Here is a 15,935-nt window from a genome sequence, read left to right as displayed (position 1 = left end):
CTCGATCAAACCGCCACGGAGACTAGAGTAATGTCATTAGGAAAGTTACGTTGCTTTGAACCTGAAGTTAACGCACCGGAGGACCAAGTGAAGAGTCGACTCCTTCTGGATGTTATAGTCGCTCAAAGTCCTGCCATCCTCGAGCTGCTTGCCGGCGAAGATAAGACGCTGCTGATCAGGGGGAATGCTGTTTACAATCCGGTCATTAATAAGGAAAAGATACGAGTACATTGAGCGACGAACCCTTCCTTGTCCTGGATCTTAGCCTTAACGTTGTCGATGGTGTCAGAAGACTCCACCTCGAGGGTGATCGTCTTCCCCGTGAGGGTCTTGACGAAAATCTGCATTTTTGGCGGTCGTTGTCGATGTCGTGCAGCACCAAACGCCACCTCGCGTCTCGTATGGCGGAGTTCAAAAAGCTTATGTCAGCAACTGTACAGTTGCCCCCGGCTCACTCCCATTGCCATTTTCAGCTTCCCTTCCGCCCTCTATGTTCTTGTGCATGCTCTGGGTTTCGTCTACTCTTCCTCACCTGACGGTGGGGATCGTGCTTGTATAGGGACTACTGGGATTTGAGGCAACCCATTTTTGAACTGTGTGAGTCATTTAATCCGCTTCGTCGTGCGTCGATGCTTTTCTTTTCTTTTTCGCCCCTTCCTCGCCAACTTGATGATAATACTTCGTAACTCAGCTCACTTCGATGCTCTGCATATGAGACGAACACGATCTTTAACCTGACCTTTTCTCTCATTTCTTACTATTATTATTTTGGTTGAGCTGCTTCCTCTGCGCAACTTCATGTGGCTGACTCTCTATAAAGTCTCTAGATCTCTTTCTCGTCAGCTATCCGCTCTGGTCTTCTCCCCAGGCTTGCTTGTGTCGTACAATAGTGGCCTTGCTACATCCTTGTGAGTATACCCTTTTCTTGCCCTTCTCCACATGATGCACAACTATGCAAGTTTGTCGACGTGGTTTACCACAATGGGCCAATTCCTTCGGGAACCATTCAAGTCACTGACCTCATACCTTATATCTTTTACGTCGATCCTTATGCTGACTCGCCTACTTTCGCTTCAGGTATACTCCTTCTACCGTCCGTTCCTGGCTCGCTCTTGTCGTTCTGAATTATTCGCTAGTACGATTCTCTTCGGACGGTCTTTTGCATCTTATCTTTCCTATTCTTCTTCTACGCACTTACATCTTGGCGAATTCTCATGTACTACTTTTTCTACGGTCGTATCAATGTATTTTTCAACTGCGTATGTACCAAATTCCAATGTGTATCAAACTCCAATGGGTATCAAATTGCGCCGAACCACAAGCCTTGCCCGCGGACTTCACCGAAAATTCCAATTTGTCCTGGTTTACGAAGGCCAGCCGGTCTGGAGTACATGAGCTCGCCGCTATCGTCGTCTATAGCAGAGCTTTCGATTATTTCCCAAGCCGCATCTCTCTGAACTGGTGTCGACATGGCACGTTGCCAGGGCGCTCTCGTAACGCCGTTTACGGGGATGTTCACCGTGGCGGCTTGACGGCTTCGCCTCAGAGCGCTCGATCAAGTAATTGAGAGCTGTCGTCGTCGTCTCAACCGCTCTCTATAGCCGACGTCGGGGGTGGTCTTGACTCTTGATGTGTCCTTGTCTCTGAGCTCAGTTTGACCTCGTCTCTGCACTCGTCCGAATAATAGCCCTCGCTTAGACTCGGTCGCGGCAGCAATCATGGCTTCGGACTTCAGTCTTGTCGACATCAAGGGATGGGAGTATGATCTGCACTCGGTGCGCCTTGCCAGCGTTCACAGGATTGTCTAAGACGATCTAATAGACTTCTACAGGTGTACACCGCATACATGGGCTATTTCCAGAATAACGGGATCCCATGGTCAGTGCGAAATTAGAACGAGAGAGTGCCGCAATTTACGCTGAGAGTTTACCCTACATACTCGTCTCGCACAGGTATGATCGCTCATGGGGCCATCTCTTCAACTCCTTCGAAGACTTCCTTGCGTTCTCTTGGCCCGTTATCACCGTCACGGATTCGTGGACAGGTAGAGCGCACATAGTCACGCGAATGACCTCCATTGGTGCATTTCTCAAGATGATCAAGACGAGGTGCGTGGATACTCTTTGATCGCCACGCCCTCAGACGATTTAATTCTGGTCTCGTGTCCGATTCGTGTGCTCGTGTGCTATGACGGGAATAGATTCGGGGAGACGCTACCCATGGTAGACCACATTCTGAAGATCACACCCTTCGAGACACACCAACGGCGCCTGCGTACCGTCAACGACTACGAAGTGTACAAGAAGTTGCACGCCGCTTTACCTGCCGCTGTGCTCGCGGCTCTCAAGGTCAGGGCGCGAAGCGGAGAGCCGAGGGTAATTCAAGAGTTGTGGGACAAGAGGGACAAGACTTTCGTGGCTGTTGATTTCGAGAACTCTGAGCGTAATGCTTCGTCGGTTCTTGAATGGGGATACGCAGCGGTGCGCTGTGGTCATCTGGACACGTATGTGTGCTCTTCGTGCTGTGAGGCAAACCGTGGTACTTACTGGGTTGCAGGATAGGATCCTGGCCGCCAATACCGGAGGACAACTATAGGTGCGTTGAGAATCATTTTGGCAACGCAGACGAATGCCCATCGATTAGTTAGGAGGGGACATTATGTCGTCGCTGAGTATGCCGACAGAATGCGCAACCAGAAAGTCCCCAATCATCCTTGGAATGTGAGTATGCGGTATGCGTATTCCAGAGGGTATTCATCTTGACGATTTTACATTCTAGTATGCAGTATGTTTGCGCCGTTCCTGTGCTATTCGTGAAATTTCACATATTGCTCTATATCTAGTTTGGTGAAAGTCAAGTGGTCCCCAAGGCTAAACTTGCGGTGATCATTGAAGCGATCATAAGGTAAGTACATGTTTATATCTGGATTTCTCGAGTGAGTGCTGACTTTTCTCCTCTACAATAGTAGTCTAGCTAGCCCAGACTCAGAGACCACACCAAACAATATCGTCCTCGTTACTCATTCAGCCGCAGAGGATCTTCGCCGCATAGAAGAGCTCAAGATCAGTGCGTCTGCCCACTTTCGTGGCATTACTGAGAGTCGTGCTGATACTTCCCATCGTCAGAACTGCCGCATAATGTCCTTGTGGTTGATGTGACAACCTTCGAAAGCGGTCTGTTCAAAGCGGGTCACCGAGGTGCCATGTTGGATGCGAAAACTGGCCACCACCGCCAGCCGGGCTCCACTCTCACCCTCGCCAGTCTTCTTTACTCACTCAACTTCCCTGTTGACTACACCCTCCACAACGCCGGGAATGACGCCTTCGCCTGTCTCCTTGCCTTGCAGACCCTCCTAGACTCGTCTACACCCCATCCACCTCCGAGAGCTCAGGCTGCCGTCACGAACCGGAGGTCTATTAGCTTCTCGAACCTCCCTGGGCCTTACGGTGTCATGATGCCTCCGCCGATGGTTACGCCGCCGACTATACCGATCATGAGGCCGCACTCCCTCTCCCCCGGCGCGTTCGCGGGAAGTTCAAAGGACTATTTCGGTGCTAACGATGGTAGTCCTCCGATTCCATCTTCTTGGTCGAAACGTCGCTCGGCAAACTTTGCGTCGAATAACACGCTGGGAGTACCTTCTACGGAGACAGGCACAAGGAGGAGGAGCATGCTTGCGCCGGACGAATATGGGAGACTAGACGGTGGCTCGTCGACGGATTTGCTTGCTGCCAAGATGAAGCAGACGACCCTTGGCTGATGTTTTCACTCTGATTCCATTCTACGTTTTCTTGGACTCTTGACCGTGTTGGAACGGACTCTAAGTTTGTGGAACATATCTTTCTTGTTGTACATTTCCTTGGACTTCTTACGACATATTACGACTGTTTGGACACCTTACGCCTCCTTGCGTGATGGACTCAGGCTGAAAGCATCCTCTTCCGCTATCTTACCCACTAATATCTCGATTTATCCATATTTGCAAAGGAGGACTCTATGCGCGTAGCCCCTGATGGGAAGACCTAGTGGTCCCCGTCTTGGTGCGCTGCTTCATGGACATATCTACGCTTCCCTATGGCGCTCATTCTGTACTTGGACACGGACTGCGCCCCGCACATTTTTAACCTTGACTTTCCATACCCCGTCTATTTCGGCATGCGACCTTAGCGTTTCAGGGTGTCTGCAAATCGAACAAACATTAGTGCCGATGCCGTCGTCCAAGTCAGTAATAGCTCGTTACTGAAACGGGACTGAAACCACATACGCATATGGTTATAATAGGACCACATCGCAATCAAGAAGTCGGGATGTGGTCAGAATGACTGGGATCATCCTCACGAAGCATTGCGGGATGAACGCGAACAAGCCCCATGCCTCAGGAGGTCCGTTTTCGCGGTCTCGCTGCGGTGATGCAGACGGTCCAGACAATAATATAACCCAGGGGGATCGACGGGGGCGCGAGGTCGCTTTGAAGGTTCAAACGTCCAATGGCCGCGCTACAGCCTAAATTGCATGGGGATCGACAGGCACGGAGAAAGCGATTCTATGGTGCGAAGCACTTACTCACCGCATAAGTCGAACACCGGGAAGACCCGGTCACAGGAAGGTTAAATTCGCCTCTAAGACTTATCTGTCTTGCCAAAATGCTCCTTTTGATGAAAGGAACAGATCCCCAAGACAGATTTCCAAAATAATCAAAACTGAGGGACTTTCAAAGTTCCCACCCACCAAATTTGGCGGGTTTCAATTTCTCCCGCCAAACAATCAATATTTAATCCAATTGTTTATTATTTATGAGAGTCCCGGGGTTTTTTTTATTGTTCCAGGAATTTTCTTTCAATAAACGGGAATTTCGACCTCCCGGGCACAAATTTGGCGGTTGAATATTATATGCGGTGAGTAAGTGCTTCGCACCATAGGAGCTGGACTAATAATCAGTCATAGAATAGCTGTCATGACCTGGATGAGAAGTCAGGGAAGATTGAGCGGAGATGGGTTGTGAATGTTAACCGATCTTGAGGCCAAGGACTTCCAAGGACCCGAGACGTCAACGGGAATACGCCACTGTTCGCGGAGAGCTGTACGGCCGGGCTTCGTTGATTGACTGGATGTCAGGAGGATACAATGCGGTGGGGGTCCTTTTGCCCCCATTCAGCTCAACGATCGCGGCGAAGAATTAACACCTGAGAACGTGCGAACAATTCATCTTTTTCACAAGGAGGGAGACCACAAACTAGTACAATTCTTTCTACGCACGCTATACAATCATCGAAGACGCTAGATCACGATGGGCGCCTTCATCTTCTACTGCGCCTGAGAGGGGAACAGTACCATGCCGTCGACGGAGAACTGTTAGCCCCTACGGATGTGTCTCACATTCCGGTTTTTGTACCCATTTACAGCCTTCCCAGGCGGTCCAAGGGAGGGCGTCCGTACGAAGACTATGGCCAAGATAGTCAGGATATTATAACAAAAAGGAAGTCATAGAAATGAGGGCATACGGGTGGCGCCGGCTTGTTCTGAACAATCGCCTCGATCTTCTCAAGGATTTCTGGCGTGAGCTTCGGGATGATATCAATGGCCTTCAGATTGTCCAAAACTTGTTCGGGACTGGTAGCGCCCAGAATGACAGTGCTAGTGTTTGGATTTCTGGCTACCCACGCCAGCGCCAAATGTGTAACTTTGCAGTTGAGTTCTGAGTGTCCGTATTGTCAGCAAAGCGCTACACTGTAGCGGAACGGAAGGCACAATACCTGTCTCCGCAAGCTTCGTGAGCTCTTTGACTTTCGCGATCTGCTGTTGGCCTTCTTCAGATTTGAGGAATTCTTCCTTGCCCTTGAAGAAATTCTTGTTTGTGTCGAAGCGAGAGCCTTCGGGAACACCGTCATTGTACTAGACCAGACACCATGAGTAAGTACGTAGCACTTGCTTAGAAAGATGGGTAGACTGGTCACGCACCTTCCCGGTCAAAAGACCGCTAGACAAGGCAGACCATACTGTCGTCCCTATATTGTACTTCCTGTATAAGGGGCTGCATGGGCGGAAAGATCTCTTCAGTGCTGAGACGAGGAGTTCATAGCCAGTTCAGAACTCACTCGTACTCTCCTTCGGGCCTCTCGCGGTGCAGCAAACTAGAAATATTCGTGTCAGTCTGACCACAATACAGAATTTTGCGTGAAGCTTACTTGTGCTGGCACTGCTCTGCAATTGGAGCATGCAGTCCAAGTTTGTCCGCGACGTCTAAAATGTGAAACACTTTGTAAGTACCAAATTGACGCACTGTGGGCATTCGTGACCAAGCACGTACGGTGAGCCTCCTCGATTTCTCGGGCAGACCATTCCGAGGTCGCCCAGTAGAACGCCTTCACATTATAACTAGATGTAAAACTTTGTCGTCTTAGGAAGCGACGTACCAAACCCTGGTCAATGACCCAACTGAAGGCCCGTACGATCTCCTCCATAGGAACTAGATTCAACCATTAGTTTATCTGAATCACTTATCAAACATGAATATATGTATACCTGTGAAATCATGACGGTGTGCAAAAATAACGTCGACATAGTCGAGGCGGAGTCGTTCCAAAGCCTCGCGAGTCCCTTCAATGATACTGGATATCTCGGTCAATAAAAGGTGGCCCAAACCACTATATAACTGAGACCTACTGTTTCCTCGAAAGACCTTGGTCGTTTGGTCCCTTGCGCGCGGCACCCCAATACAACTTCGTAGTGACGATAAGGTCAGTACGACGCAGGCCGAGCTCCTGAATCACGCGTCCTCTATGTGAAATATTAGGATCCCAGGGATTAGTCAGGCCGAGTGCAGTGCTTACAGTTCCTCCTCGGACTTTCCATTGGCGTAAACTTCCGCCTCGTCGAACATATTAATTCCATTCTCAAATGCGACTTTCACGATTTCCTACATCAGTAGTGTGTGCACCAGTCGTCAGATTCGTGAAAAGGAAGCCAGAAGATAAACCGAACCTTGACGGGGTCTCCCTTGACCGTGTTTCCGAAGGTCAACCCTAACAGGAAAGTGCGTTAGCTACGGTGATCTCTGGCTCGTAGAACGGGAAACGCAGCATCTGCTTACATCCGCCGAGCGAGAACACCGGAACACGCAACCCAGAAGAGCCAAGTCTGCGGAATGGCATGTTCCCTGGCTTGAACTCCATCTTTACTTCGGACATGGCGACAGCAGGAAATCTATGTACAGACGGTGGTGGGAGTGGAAAAGGAGTTGGTCTGCAAGTCCCTTCCTCGTCGGCGACGATGCCGCTTTATATATACGTGTGCTCGCCATCGGGGATGACGCCACATCCGCTGTGGACAAACGGTTTGAGGGGAAACTGGATGATAAAGACCACCGAGCACCGAGGTCGCTATCGATTTGCTCACGTGAGCTGCCAACAGTATGGGAGAATTAAAAGGGACGGTGTGGGTCCCTTCGCCGGCCGTGGGATGTGAGAAACAACTGGTCGCAAAAGAGTCGGATAATGTCGCATATTACTCCGATTGACTCGCACTTCACTGTATGTCGCAAGCACTTAGCAGAAAGGTAAAGATATTTCGCGAGCTCAGGATTGCGGGACCCGGAAATATACGACAAGATAAGATTAGATTTCGTCATGGCAGGCACACCACTCAGTTCAAGATCGAATGAAATCCTTCAAGTTGTTAGTCTCCCACAGGCAGACCTTGGTGCTGAGGATAGGACGAGTTGTACGACTACCGGCTACACTGATATTTTCCTGGAGGTCGTGGCGTTATGATACAACACCAAGGAAACCGGACGTTTGGTCAGTAATGCTCCCCAATTACTGCCTTCCCATCGGATCCAGAGGTGGCCTTCCAAACGTGGGCTACACCAACGATTGCTCAGCAACGTGAGCACGGACAAGATAAGCAATACCGTGAGCGTACAGGTGGTTTAGGTTTGTTTTGGACGATGTTTTCTATCTTCTCCAAAATCTCGGGAGTCAACTTTGGAATAACGTCTATCGCCTTAAGATTGTCAAGAACCTGCGCAGGGCTTGTGGCGCCGAGGATAACAGTACTGGTATTTGGGTTTCGGGCGACCCAAGCCAAAGCAAGTTGTCCTACTGTGCACCCAAGATCTGCGCGAGTGTCTTAGTAAAAACATGTACATGTACTGACTGGGTGGCGAGGGAAAAACAGACCTGTTTCAGCGATCACGGTGAGGTCCTTGACGATTTGAATCTCGCGCTGGCCCTCTGGAGACTTGAGATACAGCTCCTTTCCCTTGTAGTTGTCATCATCCTTATTGGTTTTGTAGCGAGAGCCTTCTGGAATACCATTATTGTACTAAAATAGTGCAATCAGTGTGAGCAATGAAGCACACTGGAGAAGTCGGTAGTGAGTTCTGACCTTGCCCGTCAACATTCCGCTAGCCAACGCGGAGAAGACAGTTGTTCCCATGTTGTATCTCTTATACAGCGGCCTAAAAATGCTGTTTTCAGTATCAAAGTTTAGCAGTCATGATGAATGACGAACGCGTATTCGCCCTCAGCTCGCTCCCGACTTAGTAAACTAGGCAAGAGTCGAATTAGCACCAAAGACTTAGAGTTGCACTGACAGTCCTCACTGGTGTTGGCATTGCTCTGCAACTGGTGCGTGGAGTCCATACTGATCGGCGACATCTTTTAAAATATTGAGACCTTTCTTTTGCACTGATGGGTGCAGAAACATACGATGAGCTTCTTCGATTTCACGAGCCGACCATTCGGAAGTGGCCCAATAGAACGCCTACAGAGAGATGGAGGTAAGCGTTGCACATATCATTCGAAGAACCGGTGACTTACGAGTCCCTGGTTGATTAACCAGTCGAAGGCGCGAACCGTTTCGACCATGGGAGCTGGCACAAAGAATGAATAAGGATAGATGCGTTGCGGACAGCGGGATTCCGTACTGGTATGGTCCGGACGGTGGGCAAAAATGACGTCGACGTAGTCCATCTGTAGCCTCTTCAAAGAACCCCGCGCACCCTCGATGATACTGCAGAGTGAACATTTCTCATGAACGACGGATCGGAGCCGAAAGGGTATAACAGCTCACTGTTTGCGAGATAAACCCGTGTCATTGGGACCCTGTCCAGGTCCCCAAAATAGCTTTGTGGTGACGATGATATCTGTGCGATGGAGGCCTAACTCTTTGATAACTCGACCGCTTCAAGCGATGAGAATGAGCCGGAGAATCCAAGAGGAATAGCAGCAAAAGGAAAGGAAACCTTACAGCTCCTTCTCAGAATTGCCAGACGCATAGCCTTCCGCTTCGTCGAACATATTAATCCCATTCTCGAAAGCCGTCTTGATAATATCCTTGAAGGGGAAAAGGATGAGGGGGGGGGGAATACAAGCGATATCGCAGGGTTGAGAACACACCTTGACGGGGTCTCCATTCACGGTACCGCCAATGGTCAACCCTTGCGAGATGTTTGTAAGTCTGCGGTTCTTCTTGGCATCGCGCATAATTGCACTTACATCCTCCAATGGAGAACACGGGCACACGCAATCCAGAGGACCCAAGTCTCCGAAAGGGCATATTCTTCTGTTCATACTTCATCGTAAACTCCGACATCGCGGTGCGGCGTATCGTATGCTTTCGAGTCGCAAGCGATGATAGGTCGAAGAGAAGGAAAAGTCCATCGTGGCTAGCGATAGCGTCAGCCAATATATATCGTCGAAAATAGCTGAAGGTGCCCACGAGAACGGGGTACCGCCGGATATCCGAGGTAAGGATGGTGTTAGCTTCCGTTCGGTCCAGGTACTGAGGATCTATTTTGAAGGATGAGTTTCACCGACAATCATCAGCTGTCTCCAGTGAAGCACCCTGAACAATCACCGAGTGCCAGTGAAATACTGAAGCGGTTAACAAGGGTTTAAGCTTCATGCGTGAAAGTTCAATCAATGACGTGTCTGATACAGGACATCGTCAGAGTTCAAGCCTAAGGAGTACCGTTGCAGGTGTTTAGAGTCTCTAAGTACTCGAGTGCACATGCGACACGTCCATATTTTCCTTCAAGCCAATCCTAGATTGTCATGAGATAGTAGCTCAGTGCGGCGTACTATAGGTTGAATACGAAGCCGGCAAAGTAAGCATCCGAACCTGAGCGTTGTAAGGACTCGCTCTATTGTGCGCGAGCCTCTGCCAGAGCATGTCTCGAAATGTAAAGCACTGAAAGTCCAGAGGTTCGGTTTATTGATGCAGTGTACGTCACGGTAGAAAAGCACTCGGAGGCTTTCGGAAAGACAACTTTTCAAGGCCAATTTACCCCGATTTCGCGCCAAAACAAGTTAGATTCAGGGGGAAAACCCCCAGTGTGGCGTTGCCTCAGGCCTTGCATTGTGGACGCTCCACATCTTGTGGTGACGCGCAATTCCCGCAAGCGCGGCGTGGTGTTTGGGCATTGTTTGGTCCCTGCCAAACGCGCTGAACGGGTGGTCCGCAGGTAGATTATTTTATTACACAGCCATCTGCTCTCCATCGACCGTAGAATTAGCTACAAGGGGTCTGAAGGTGTTAATGCGTCTCCACAAGACTTTTCGAGACGAACGGAGTAAGTCTAAGACTAGTGCATGCGTCAACTTCCCTCAGAGTGGAAGACAACTGACGCGCCACCGCCGGAAATGGGCGGACCGAGGGCAAAATGGCGTACATTTCGGGACTTCATGTCCTCAGTCGAACACGAATTGCACGGCATACACTCGCTTTCACCCAAAACATTTGCATAAAATCGAAGTGTATCATGTATGTGGATGTTACCTTGGAACAGATTTCAGGAATAATGTTCTCCAAATATTCTGTGGGTTTGTTTTGGCCGATTTTACCTGGTTGTATACCATTTCCACCTAGGATATTTTCACGACAGAATCAGCAAAATTCCTACCAAGGTAACATCCGCATACATGAAATCTTTCATTTCTATGCAAACACTTTTTGTTACTTCCTCTCTGACTCGCGCAAAAGTTGTTCGACTGGGAGGTGTATTCGAGACCACGCCACTCACTGGCTTTGGCGGGAACCAAACAATGCCCAAACACCACGCCGCGCTTGCGGGAATTGCGCGTCACCACATCTTGTCACCATCTTGCCTGCATATATATTCTCAAATAGCCTGAACCTCATTTACATCTGCACCGATACCTCATTGTACATACGTGGACATGAGGCTATACTCGCTAACCCTCTGTCTTCTACCTCTACTCACTCAATCTGCCTCAGTCGACCAACTCGTTCTCTCTGGTCAGAACATGCCTGAAACCGCTGAAACACCCATTGCCAAGAGCACACTCTCAGACTTGCTCACCATCGAACACTCCGCATCTATCTTCTTTTCCTATGCTCGTGAGACTCAGCTCAGCCAGCTGTTCCAAGACAAAGATGCCGGTACTACTCTGCTCGTACCTACCAACAAGGCCGTGATGGCGCTCGCTCGGAAGCCGTAAGTTCCTTTGTCTACTCAGCGTTCTTGTTCTCACAAAACTGCTGTATTTTTAATAGCCATCAAGGTCCTGCACCTCTCGAGGACAAGATTGAGATCTCGGAGCAGGAGTTTGACACTCGTTCGAAAGAGAACGTTCAGAGATGGGTCTCTCTTCACATCATCCCGGTACGCATCTTCTGCTTCCAGGCGCTTTGAACTTTGAGCACTTACGTGACTGCATCATGAACAGCAATCGCCCATACCCCTCATCTCGCATACGTATCCCACCCTTGTTGATGGGAAGAATGTGACCTTCGCCGAGATCGACGGTGAGGCCTCTTCTCCAGAGTGGTCAAGAGTTCTAGTGAATGGCGAATCTCGTATCATTCAAGAGAAACAGGTACGGTCTGTTTTGCGCTCCATCGTACGAGAAGCTAATGCAATGCACTCAGGCTGTGAATGGAGTCTTCTACCTCATTGATGGGACCATTAAGGACGAGTAGGCTTCTTTGCGGACCTACGTCGGTCCCGTTGTGTTTTGCGCATGGCTCGATATATCACTGTGTACGATTAATTACTGGATTCGCTGTACGCAACATTTTCTTCCTTTCGTTCTCTCGTTATGTTTGTATCTTTCCGATCTATCCTCGGCGTCTGTTGCTATTCAGGTGGTTCGCGTTGGCAGTCACGTACATCTTACTCTTTCAAATTGGCGAACACTATTCCCAAGCACTGTATCGAAGCTATGAGTTCGCATCATATAACCCCACACCACACATACCCATAAAGACGTGTGGTCCCGAATACGATTTACGAGTACGACACCTGGTCGTATTCGCGGTTCTCTTCTTCTGCTCCCTGGATCTCAACCTCATCGTGCCCGACCCGTTGCATCATACGACCGCCACTCAACTAGACACTATCGATACTGAATACACGCCACATACGCATCGGGATGTTGTGGTCCCGATCACTATATTGCCAGTGTAATGAGGGTGCTCGTCTGTGCTAGTCGATGTGTTGCGTTGATTCCTTGTCGTCCTCGTTACGTTTGAGCGTCCTTTTAGCCCCCGATGTAAACATCATCAGGACCCGCAATTACATGGAAGCCTTCTCGTGTGAGACACTGTCTTGGATCTTTGGCTATCTTGTCTTCAAGATCCCGCGAGCGCTGGTGTCGATGGGCCCCCATGATTTTTTACGAAATGTAGGGCGTCACGCTCACTGCGACACGAATAAACACGAATACAAATATTACTGGACCCGTGAAGAGGCTCGTTATCGACAGAAGAACTGAACGCGTTCTTAATGTGCTACACTCTGACCCAATTAAACGACATGGATATAGCACGAAGGACATTGACCAATTGAATTCTTCCGGAGGAGATTGACTCGCTGTGTGGCCCAAAGTGAGACTTGGTGGCGTGGGTAGCCACGTGCCGCATGTTCGCTTCGCGCACGTCGGCTGAAGTTCAACCGTGTCGAGCTCAATCCGAACGTCGACGTCGACATTTCAGTGTCATTTGAACTTGGCGATTTACACCTCTCAACTATAACATCTTCGTTTTTGTTAACTGATAAGAGTGCTCTCTGTGGCCATGCATCGACGCAGTCCATCTCGAGCCAAGAATGAAGAGCTCAGCCTCCGTCACTTCCCCGACGACTCAGACATGTCTCTGACTTTCCAGATCCCGACTGATGCTGGGACCGAGTCTCGGCTTCTGGACGAGGATAGCGGAGGGTTTTTCAACCAACTGGAGGATAGTTTCGAGGCATCGGTACCCCCGCGCCCTACTCAATCTCCGCTCAGGCTCAGCGATCTTACTCCACGGAAAGAGATGGCCTCCAACCTTCGAGATGCTATCTCGACTACAATCTCGACCGAACCTTTTCAACCACCCCCGGATCTATCAACCTCGTCTCCCCGCAGACGAACTCGCGCGCCTCGCGAAGACGTAAACTCGACAGCGGATGCCTCGCCGTCCCGGTACAATCTTCGCTCCAGAGAACCTCGCGACAGTCCCATCAAGACAAGCACGCCGAAGGAGGATCACCCAAAGACTGTTGTGAAGCCGGTGAGTTTCTGAATATGGTCTTGTGCTCGGTCAAATGTGCAGAGTCGTGCTTAGTCACTTGATACACGTCTAGCTTTTCGGGGGATCCAAAGATAGCGAGGCCTTGAAAGATCCTAAGCCTCGAGCAGTCAAGCCTTCTAAGAAGACCCGGCCATCGAAAGCGCAGGTATCGGATGTAGGGAAGAAGAAGGGTGAGGCTTCAGGTGGTGTCGTCGAGCGTTTGTTGCAGTATGGCGGCCAACTGGAACAGGACACGATGTGAGCACATGAGCACTTCATCTATTTCTCGCTTCCTGCATCGTTTCCGCTCGCCACTTTAATTTTAATGCGGTGAACATCTCCAGTTATTCTAGTAATGTTGCAGTACCGGAACCGACACCCGCGTCTGACGCCTGTCCACCAGTGGACATGGCAGTCGATGACAAAGGACCGCTCACTCTGTCACAAGTCTCTCCGCGGAAACGAGAAATGCCTGCTGAAACGGTCGCCCCGCCCTTACCGCCGACGCGAAATACGCGCAAGCGCCCCGCTCCAGCCACCGAAGATACCGAACAGGCTGTCGTTGAACCGCGGGATCGAAAACAGGGGTCTAAGCTGCGCGGTGAGGGACCTTCAAAGCGTCTCAAGACCACCCACCTTCCCTCGAAACCCTCTTCTTCCGCCGGCCGGGCACCTACAACCAAGCGTCGTATTTCTGCACGCCTCCAGAAGCAGAGTCACGCCTCTCAGGGATCGACTTCCAAGAAGGCGCCCACAAGAAGCTCCTCTAGAAGCCAGACTCTGATTCGCAGCCAGGGGCACCGTGATCATACAGCAGTACACGGCCGAACAGATCAATCTATACCGGCTGGCCGCAAGCCTGGCCTTCTGACAGAGTCGAGCAAGTCGGGCAAACTACCTGCTGTGCGTGTTTCCTCCATTTAGCTTTGGTTTCCAGCGTCTATGCCTATGCGTGCGTGCCGCTCATCTATCTCCTAATCTTTTTTTCTCTCCTTTGCATGTACTATACTAGTCTACGACACTGCCTCCACCGAAGCCCACGATACCGCTCGAATTTCGATTTACGGTCGATCACAGACTTCAGACGCGCAAACAGGATCCCCAAGAGGATACGCTCGCGAAGCCGCATCCTCCGCTACCAGTGCCCGATTTCAGGGCGCTACACGCCGCAGAAGCCGAAGCGGCGGCTCTACGTAAAGAGCATATTCATCCTACGGTCCCCGTACCTCTTGGCCTATCCACCGAGGCTCGCTCGAGGGAACGCCAGAAGTTCGACGAGATGATGCGCGTGAAAGAGGAAGAGATCGAGCGAGAGAGAGAAGAACGGCGCAGGGAGAAGGAGGCTGAAGAACAGGCCGAGATTAAGGAGTTGCGCAAGAAGGCGATTCCCAAGGCGCACGAAGTTCCAGCTTGGTACTCACAGGCCCCTAAACGCAGAACAGAGGGGACCCACTGACACGTCTCGCGACCCCGCTTCTCCTGACAGCGACACTCGATGGAAGCCTGACAATCCGAGTGACTGATCGGTCGAAGCTGTTGTTGTGTCCTGTTTTCGTATCGGCTTCTGTGACTCGTGCGATGGACAGCACTGTATTGATGTGGATCCAGGAGTGTAGATGGACGGGCTATGCGAGGCCATTGTATCTGATCCCGAGTTGTGGCGAGCCGAACAAGACAGCAATATTAATAATCCAACTTCCTACCACACACGGCTAGCGCCTTGCGTTTCGTGGCCAATGACCTCTCGAGCTTCTGTTGCCAAGTCCGAGATGCTGTTCTCGCTCCTTTTTTCCTTTGTATTCGCCATATCGTTAATAAGTCCAATGCAGTCAGCTTCGTGAAGGCATCCGCATTGGCGATTCCCAGCAGGGGTTTGACAGGTACGTTCAGATTGCCTCGGCTTCTCTATGAAGTGATCATCGTCCTCACACGACGCGTGCGAGATTGTCCCCTTCTATTTAACTCAAACAAAATCAGGGAAGATTGCAGAGCCGCAGGGGTGGCGCAGCCGAACAAGACGTGTCCTCGTTCGGGACAGCCATTTACAGACGAACGAAAGAACGTAAGGCTATTGGACGTGCGGTTGTATGTCGCATCAAACTCATCCAACAGTTGCGAGAGAAAAATAGGCTCACAGCTGTGTGTGTGATCATGGTCAAAAGTTCAAACAGATGGGCGTTGTGTCTCGGACGTACAAATAATCGCCGTGCCCACGAATTCGATCGGGGAGAACAAAGGAAAGAGAGGAGCGCGGGCTGCGGGAGCAGCAGACACAATAAGATTCATTAAACGGATTGATAATAATGACTATTCTGCGGCGTGGGGTGTCCTCCTGGCCGGAAAGCTGTTCGAACGAGCTCACGAGACAGGCTCTGTTCGGCCGTCCCTGGGGTGTCCGCAGCTGCGACGCACCGAGGAAA

General features: G+C 50.4%; 5 protein-coding genes across 5 annotated transcripts; 3 read left to right on the top strand and 2 right to left on the bottom strand.

The window, feature by feature from the left end:
* The first annotated feature begins 1,568 nt into the window (after positions 1–1,568).
* STEHIDRAFT_71181 (uncharacterized protein) lies at positions 1,569–4,136 on the top strand. The gene is made up of 10 exons (XM_007298102.1): positions 1,569–1,775; positions 1,832–1,878; positions 1,953–2,108; positions 2,201–2,503; positions 2,557–2,595; positions 2,648–2,720; positions 2,779–2,784; positions 2,843–2,904; positions 2,966–3,066; positions 3,126–4,136. The coding sequence occupies exons 1-10, from the start codon at positions 1,719–1,721 to the stop codon at positions 3,758–3,760; spliced, it is 1,479 nt and encodes a 492-aa protein (XP_007298164.1). The 5' UTR covers positions 1,569–1,718; the 3' UTR covers positions 3,761–4,136.
* A 1,057-nt stretch (positions 4,137–5,193) lies between these two features.
* STEHIDRAFT_143793 (voltage-gated potassium channel beta-2 subunit) lies at positions 5,194–7,244 on the bottom strand. The gene is made up of 12 exons (XM_007298793.1): positions 7,091–7,244; positions 6,982–7,022; positions 6,831–6,916; positions 6,664–6,777; positions 6,523–6,608; positions 6,308–6,466; positions 6,186–6,240; positions 6,096–6,131; positions 5,959–6,031; positions 5,754–5,892; positions 5,502–5,695; positions 5,194–5,441 (listed from the first exon to the last, which is right to left on the bottom strand). Exons 1-12 carry the CDS (start codon positions 7,185–7,187, stop codon positions 5,397–5,399), a joined length of 1,125 nt encoding a protein of 374 aa, XP_007298855.1. The 5' UTR covers positions 7,188–7,244; the 3' UTR covers positions 5,194–5,396.
* Positions 7,245–7,713: 469 nt separating this feature from the next.
* On the bottom strand, positions 7,714–9,933 carry STEHIDRAFT_117442 (Aldo/keto reductase). Its single transcript, XM_007298792.1, has 14 exons — positions 9,721–9,933; positions 9,498–9,667; positions 9,404–9,439; positions 9,250–9,340; positions 9,073–9,183; positions 8,927–9,012; positions 8,820–8,872; positions 8,709–8,763; positions 8,603–8,657; positions 8,512–8,547; positions 8,386–8,458; positions 8,178–8,322; positions 7,921–8,114; positions 7,714–7,859 (listed from the first exon to the last, which is right to left on the bottom strand). Exons 2-14 carry the CDS (start codon positions 9,592–9,594, stop codon positions 7,815–7,817), a joined length of 1,077 nt encoding a protein of 358 aa, XP_007298854.1. The 5' UTR covers positions 9,595–9,667; positions 9,721–9,933; the 3' UTR covers positions 7,714–7,814.
* Positions 9,934–11,098: 1,165 nt separating this feature from the next.
* On the top strand, positions 11,099–12,207 carry STEHIDRAFT_117441 (uncharacterized protein). The gene is made up of 4 exons (XM_007298791.1): positions 11,099–11,458; positions 11,518–11,626; positions 11,691–11,840; positions 11,893–12,207. Exons 1-4 carry the CDS (start codon positions 11,268–11,270, stop codon positions 11,941–11,943), a joined length of 501 nt encoding a protein of 166 aa, XP_007298853.1. The 5' UTR covers positions 11,099–11,267; the 3' UTR covers positions 11,944–12,207.
* A 737-nt stretch (positions 12,208–12,944) lies between these two features.
* Positions 12,945–15,313, top strand: STEHIDRAFT_117440 (uncharacterized protein). The gene is made up of 4 exons (XM_007298790.1): positions 12,945–13,515; positions 13,589–13,773; positions 13,860–14,418; positions 14,528–15,313. The coding sequence occupies exons 1-4, from the start codon at positions 13,039–13,041 to the stop codon at positions 14,969–14,971; spliced, it is 1,665 nt and encodes a 554-aa protein (XP_007298852.1). The 5' UTR covers positions 12,945–13,038; the 3' UTR covers positions 14,972–15,313.
* The last annotated feature ends 622 nt before the right edge of the window (positions 15,314–15,935 follow it).

This window comes from Stereum hirsutum (genome assembly GCF_000264905.1).
Source record: "Stereum hirsutum FP-91666 SS1 unplaced genomic scaffold STEHIscaffold_1, whole genome shotgun sequence".
Lineage (NCBI taxonomy): Eukaryota > Fungi > Basidiomycota > Agaricomycetes > Russulales > Stereaceae > Stereum > Stereum hirsutum.
The sequence above is the reverse complement of the archived record's forward strand: the minus strand, read 5'-3'. Positions and strand labels throughout refer to the sequence as shown.

Coding starts and splice junctions, on each gene's coding strand:
- STEHIDRAFT_117441 (XM_007298791.1), top strand. CDS start 11,268: ATGCCTGAAACCGCTGAAACACCCATTGCCAAGAGCACACTCTCAGAC. Junction 11,627..11,690: donor TCTCTCTTCACATCATCCCG/GTACGCATCTTC, acceptor CATCATGAACAG/CAATCGCCCATACCCCTCAT. Junction 11,841..11,892: donor GTATCATTCAAGAGAAACAG/GTACGGTCTGTT, acceptor CAATGCACTCAG/GCTGTGAATGGAGTCTTCTA.
- STEHIDRAFT_117440 (XM_007298790.1), top strand. CDS start 13,039: ATGCATCGACGCAGTCCATCTCGAGCCAAGAATGAAGAGCTCAGCCTC. Junction 13,774..13,859: donor CAACTGGAACAGGACACGAT/GTGAGCACATGA, acceptor GAACATCTCCAG/TTATTCTAGTAATGTTGCAG. Junction 14,419..14,527: donor AGTCGGGCAAACTACCTGCT/GTGCGTGTTTCC, acceptor GTACTATACTAG/TCTACGACACTGCCTCCACC.
- STEHIDRAFT_143793 (XM_007298793.1), bottom strand. CDS start 7,187: ATGTCCGAAGTAAAGATGGAGTTCAAGCCAGGGAACATGCCATTCCGC. Junction 6,917..6,981: donor TCAAGGGAGACCCCGTCAAG/GTTCGGTTTATC, acceptor CTACTGATGTAG/GAAATCGTGAAAGTCGCATT. Junction 6,032..6,095: donor AGGCCCGAAGGAGAGTACGA/GTGAGTTCTGAA, acceptor CCGCCCATGCAG/CCCCTTATACAGGAAGTACA.
- STEHIDRAFT_71181 (XM_007298102.1), top strand. CDS start 1,719: ATGGCTTCGGACTTCAGTCTTGTCGACATCAAGGGATGGGAGTATGAT. Junction 1,879..1,952: donor CAGAATAACGGGATCCCATG/GTCAGTGCGAAA, acceptor CGTCTCGCACAG/GTATGATCGCTCATGGGGCC. Junction 2,596..2,647: donor ATACCGGAGGACAACTATAG/GTGCGTTGAGAA, acceptor TCGATTAGTTAG/GAGGGGACATTATGTCGTCG.
- STEHIDRAFT_117442 (XM_007298792.1), bottom strand. CDS start 9,594: ATGTCGGAGTTTACGATGAAGTATGAACAGAAGAATATGCCCTTTCGG. Junction 8,873..8,926: donor CCACCGTCCGGACCATACCA/GTACGGAATCCC, acceptor TCTTTGTGCCAG/CTCCCATGGTCGAAACGGTT. Junction 8,459..8,511: donor CGAGCTGAGGGCGAATACGC/GTTCGTCATTCA, acceptor CAGCATTTTTAG/GCCGCTGTATAAGAGATACA.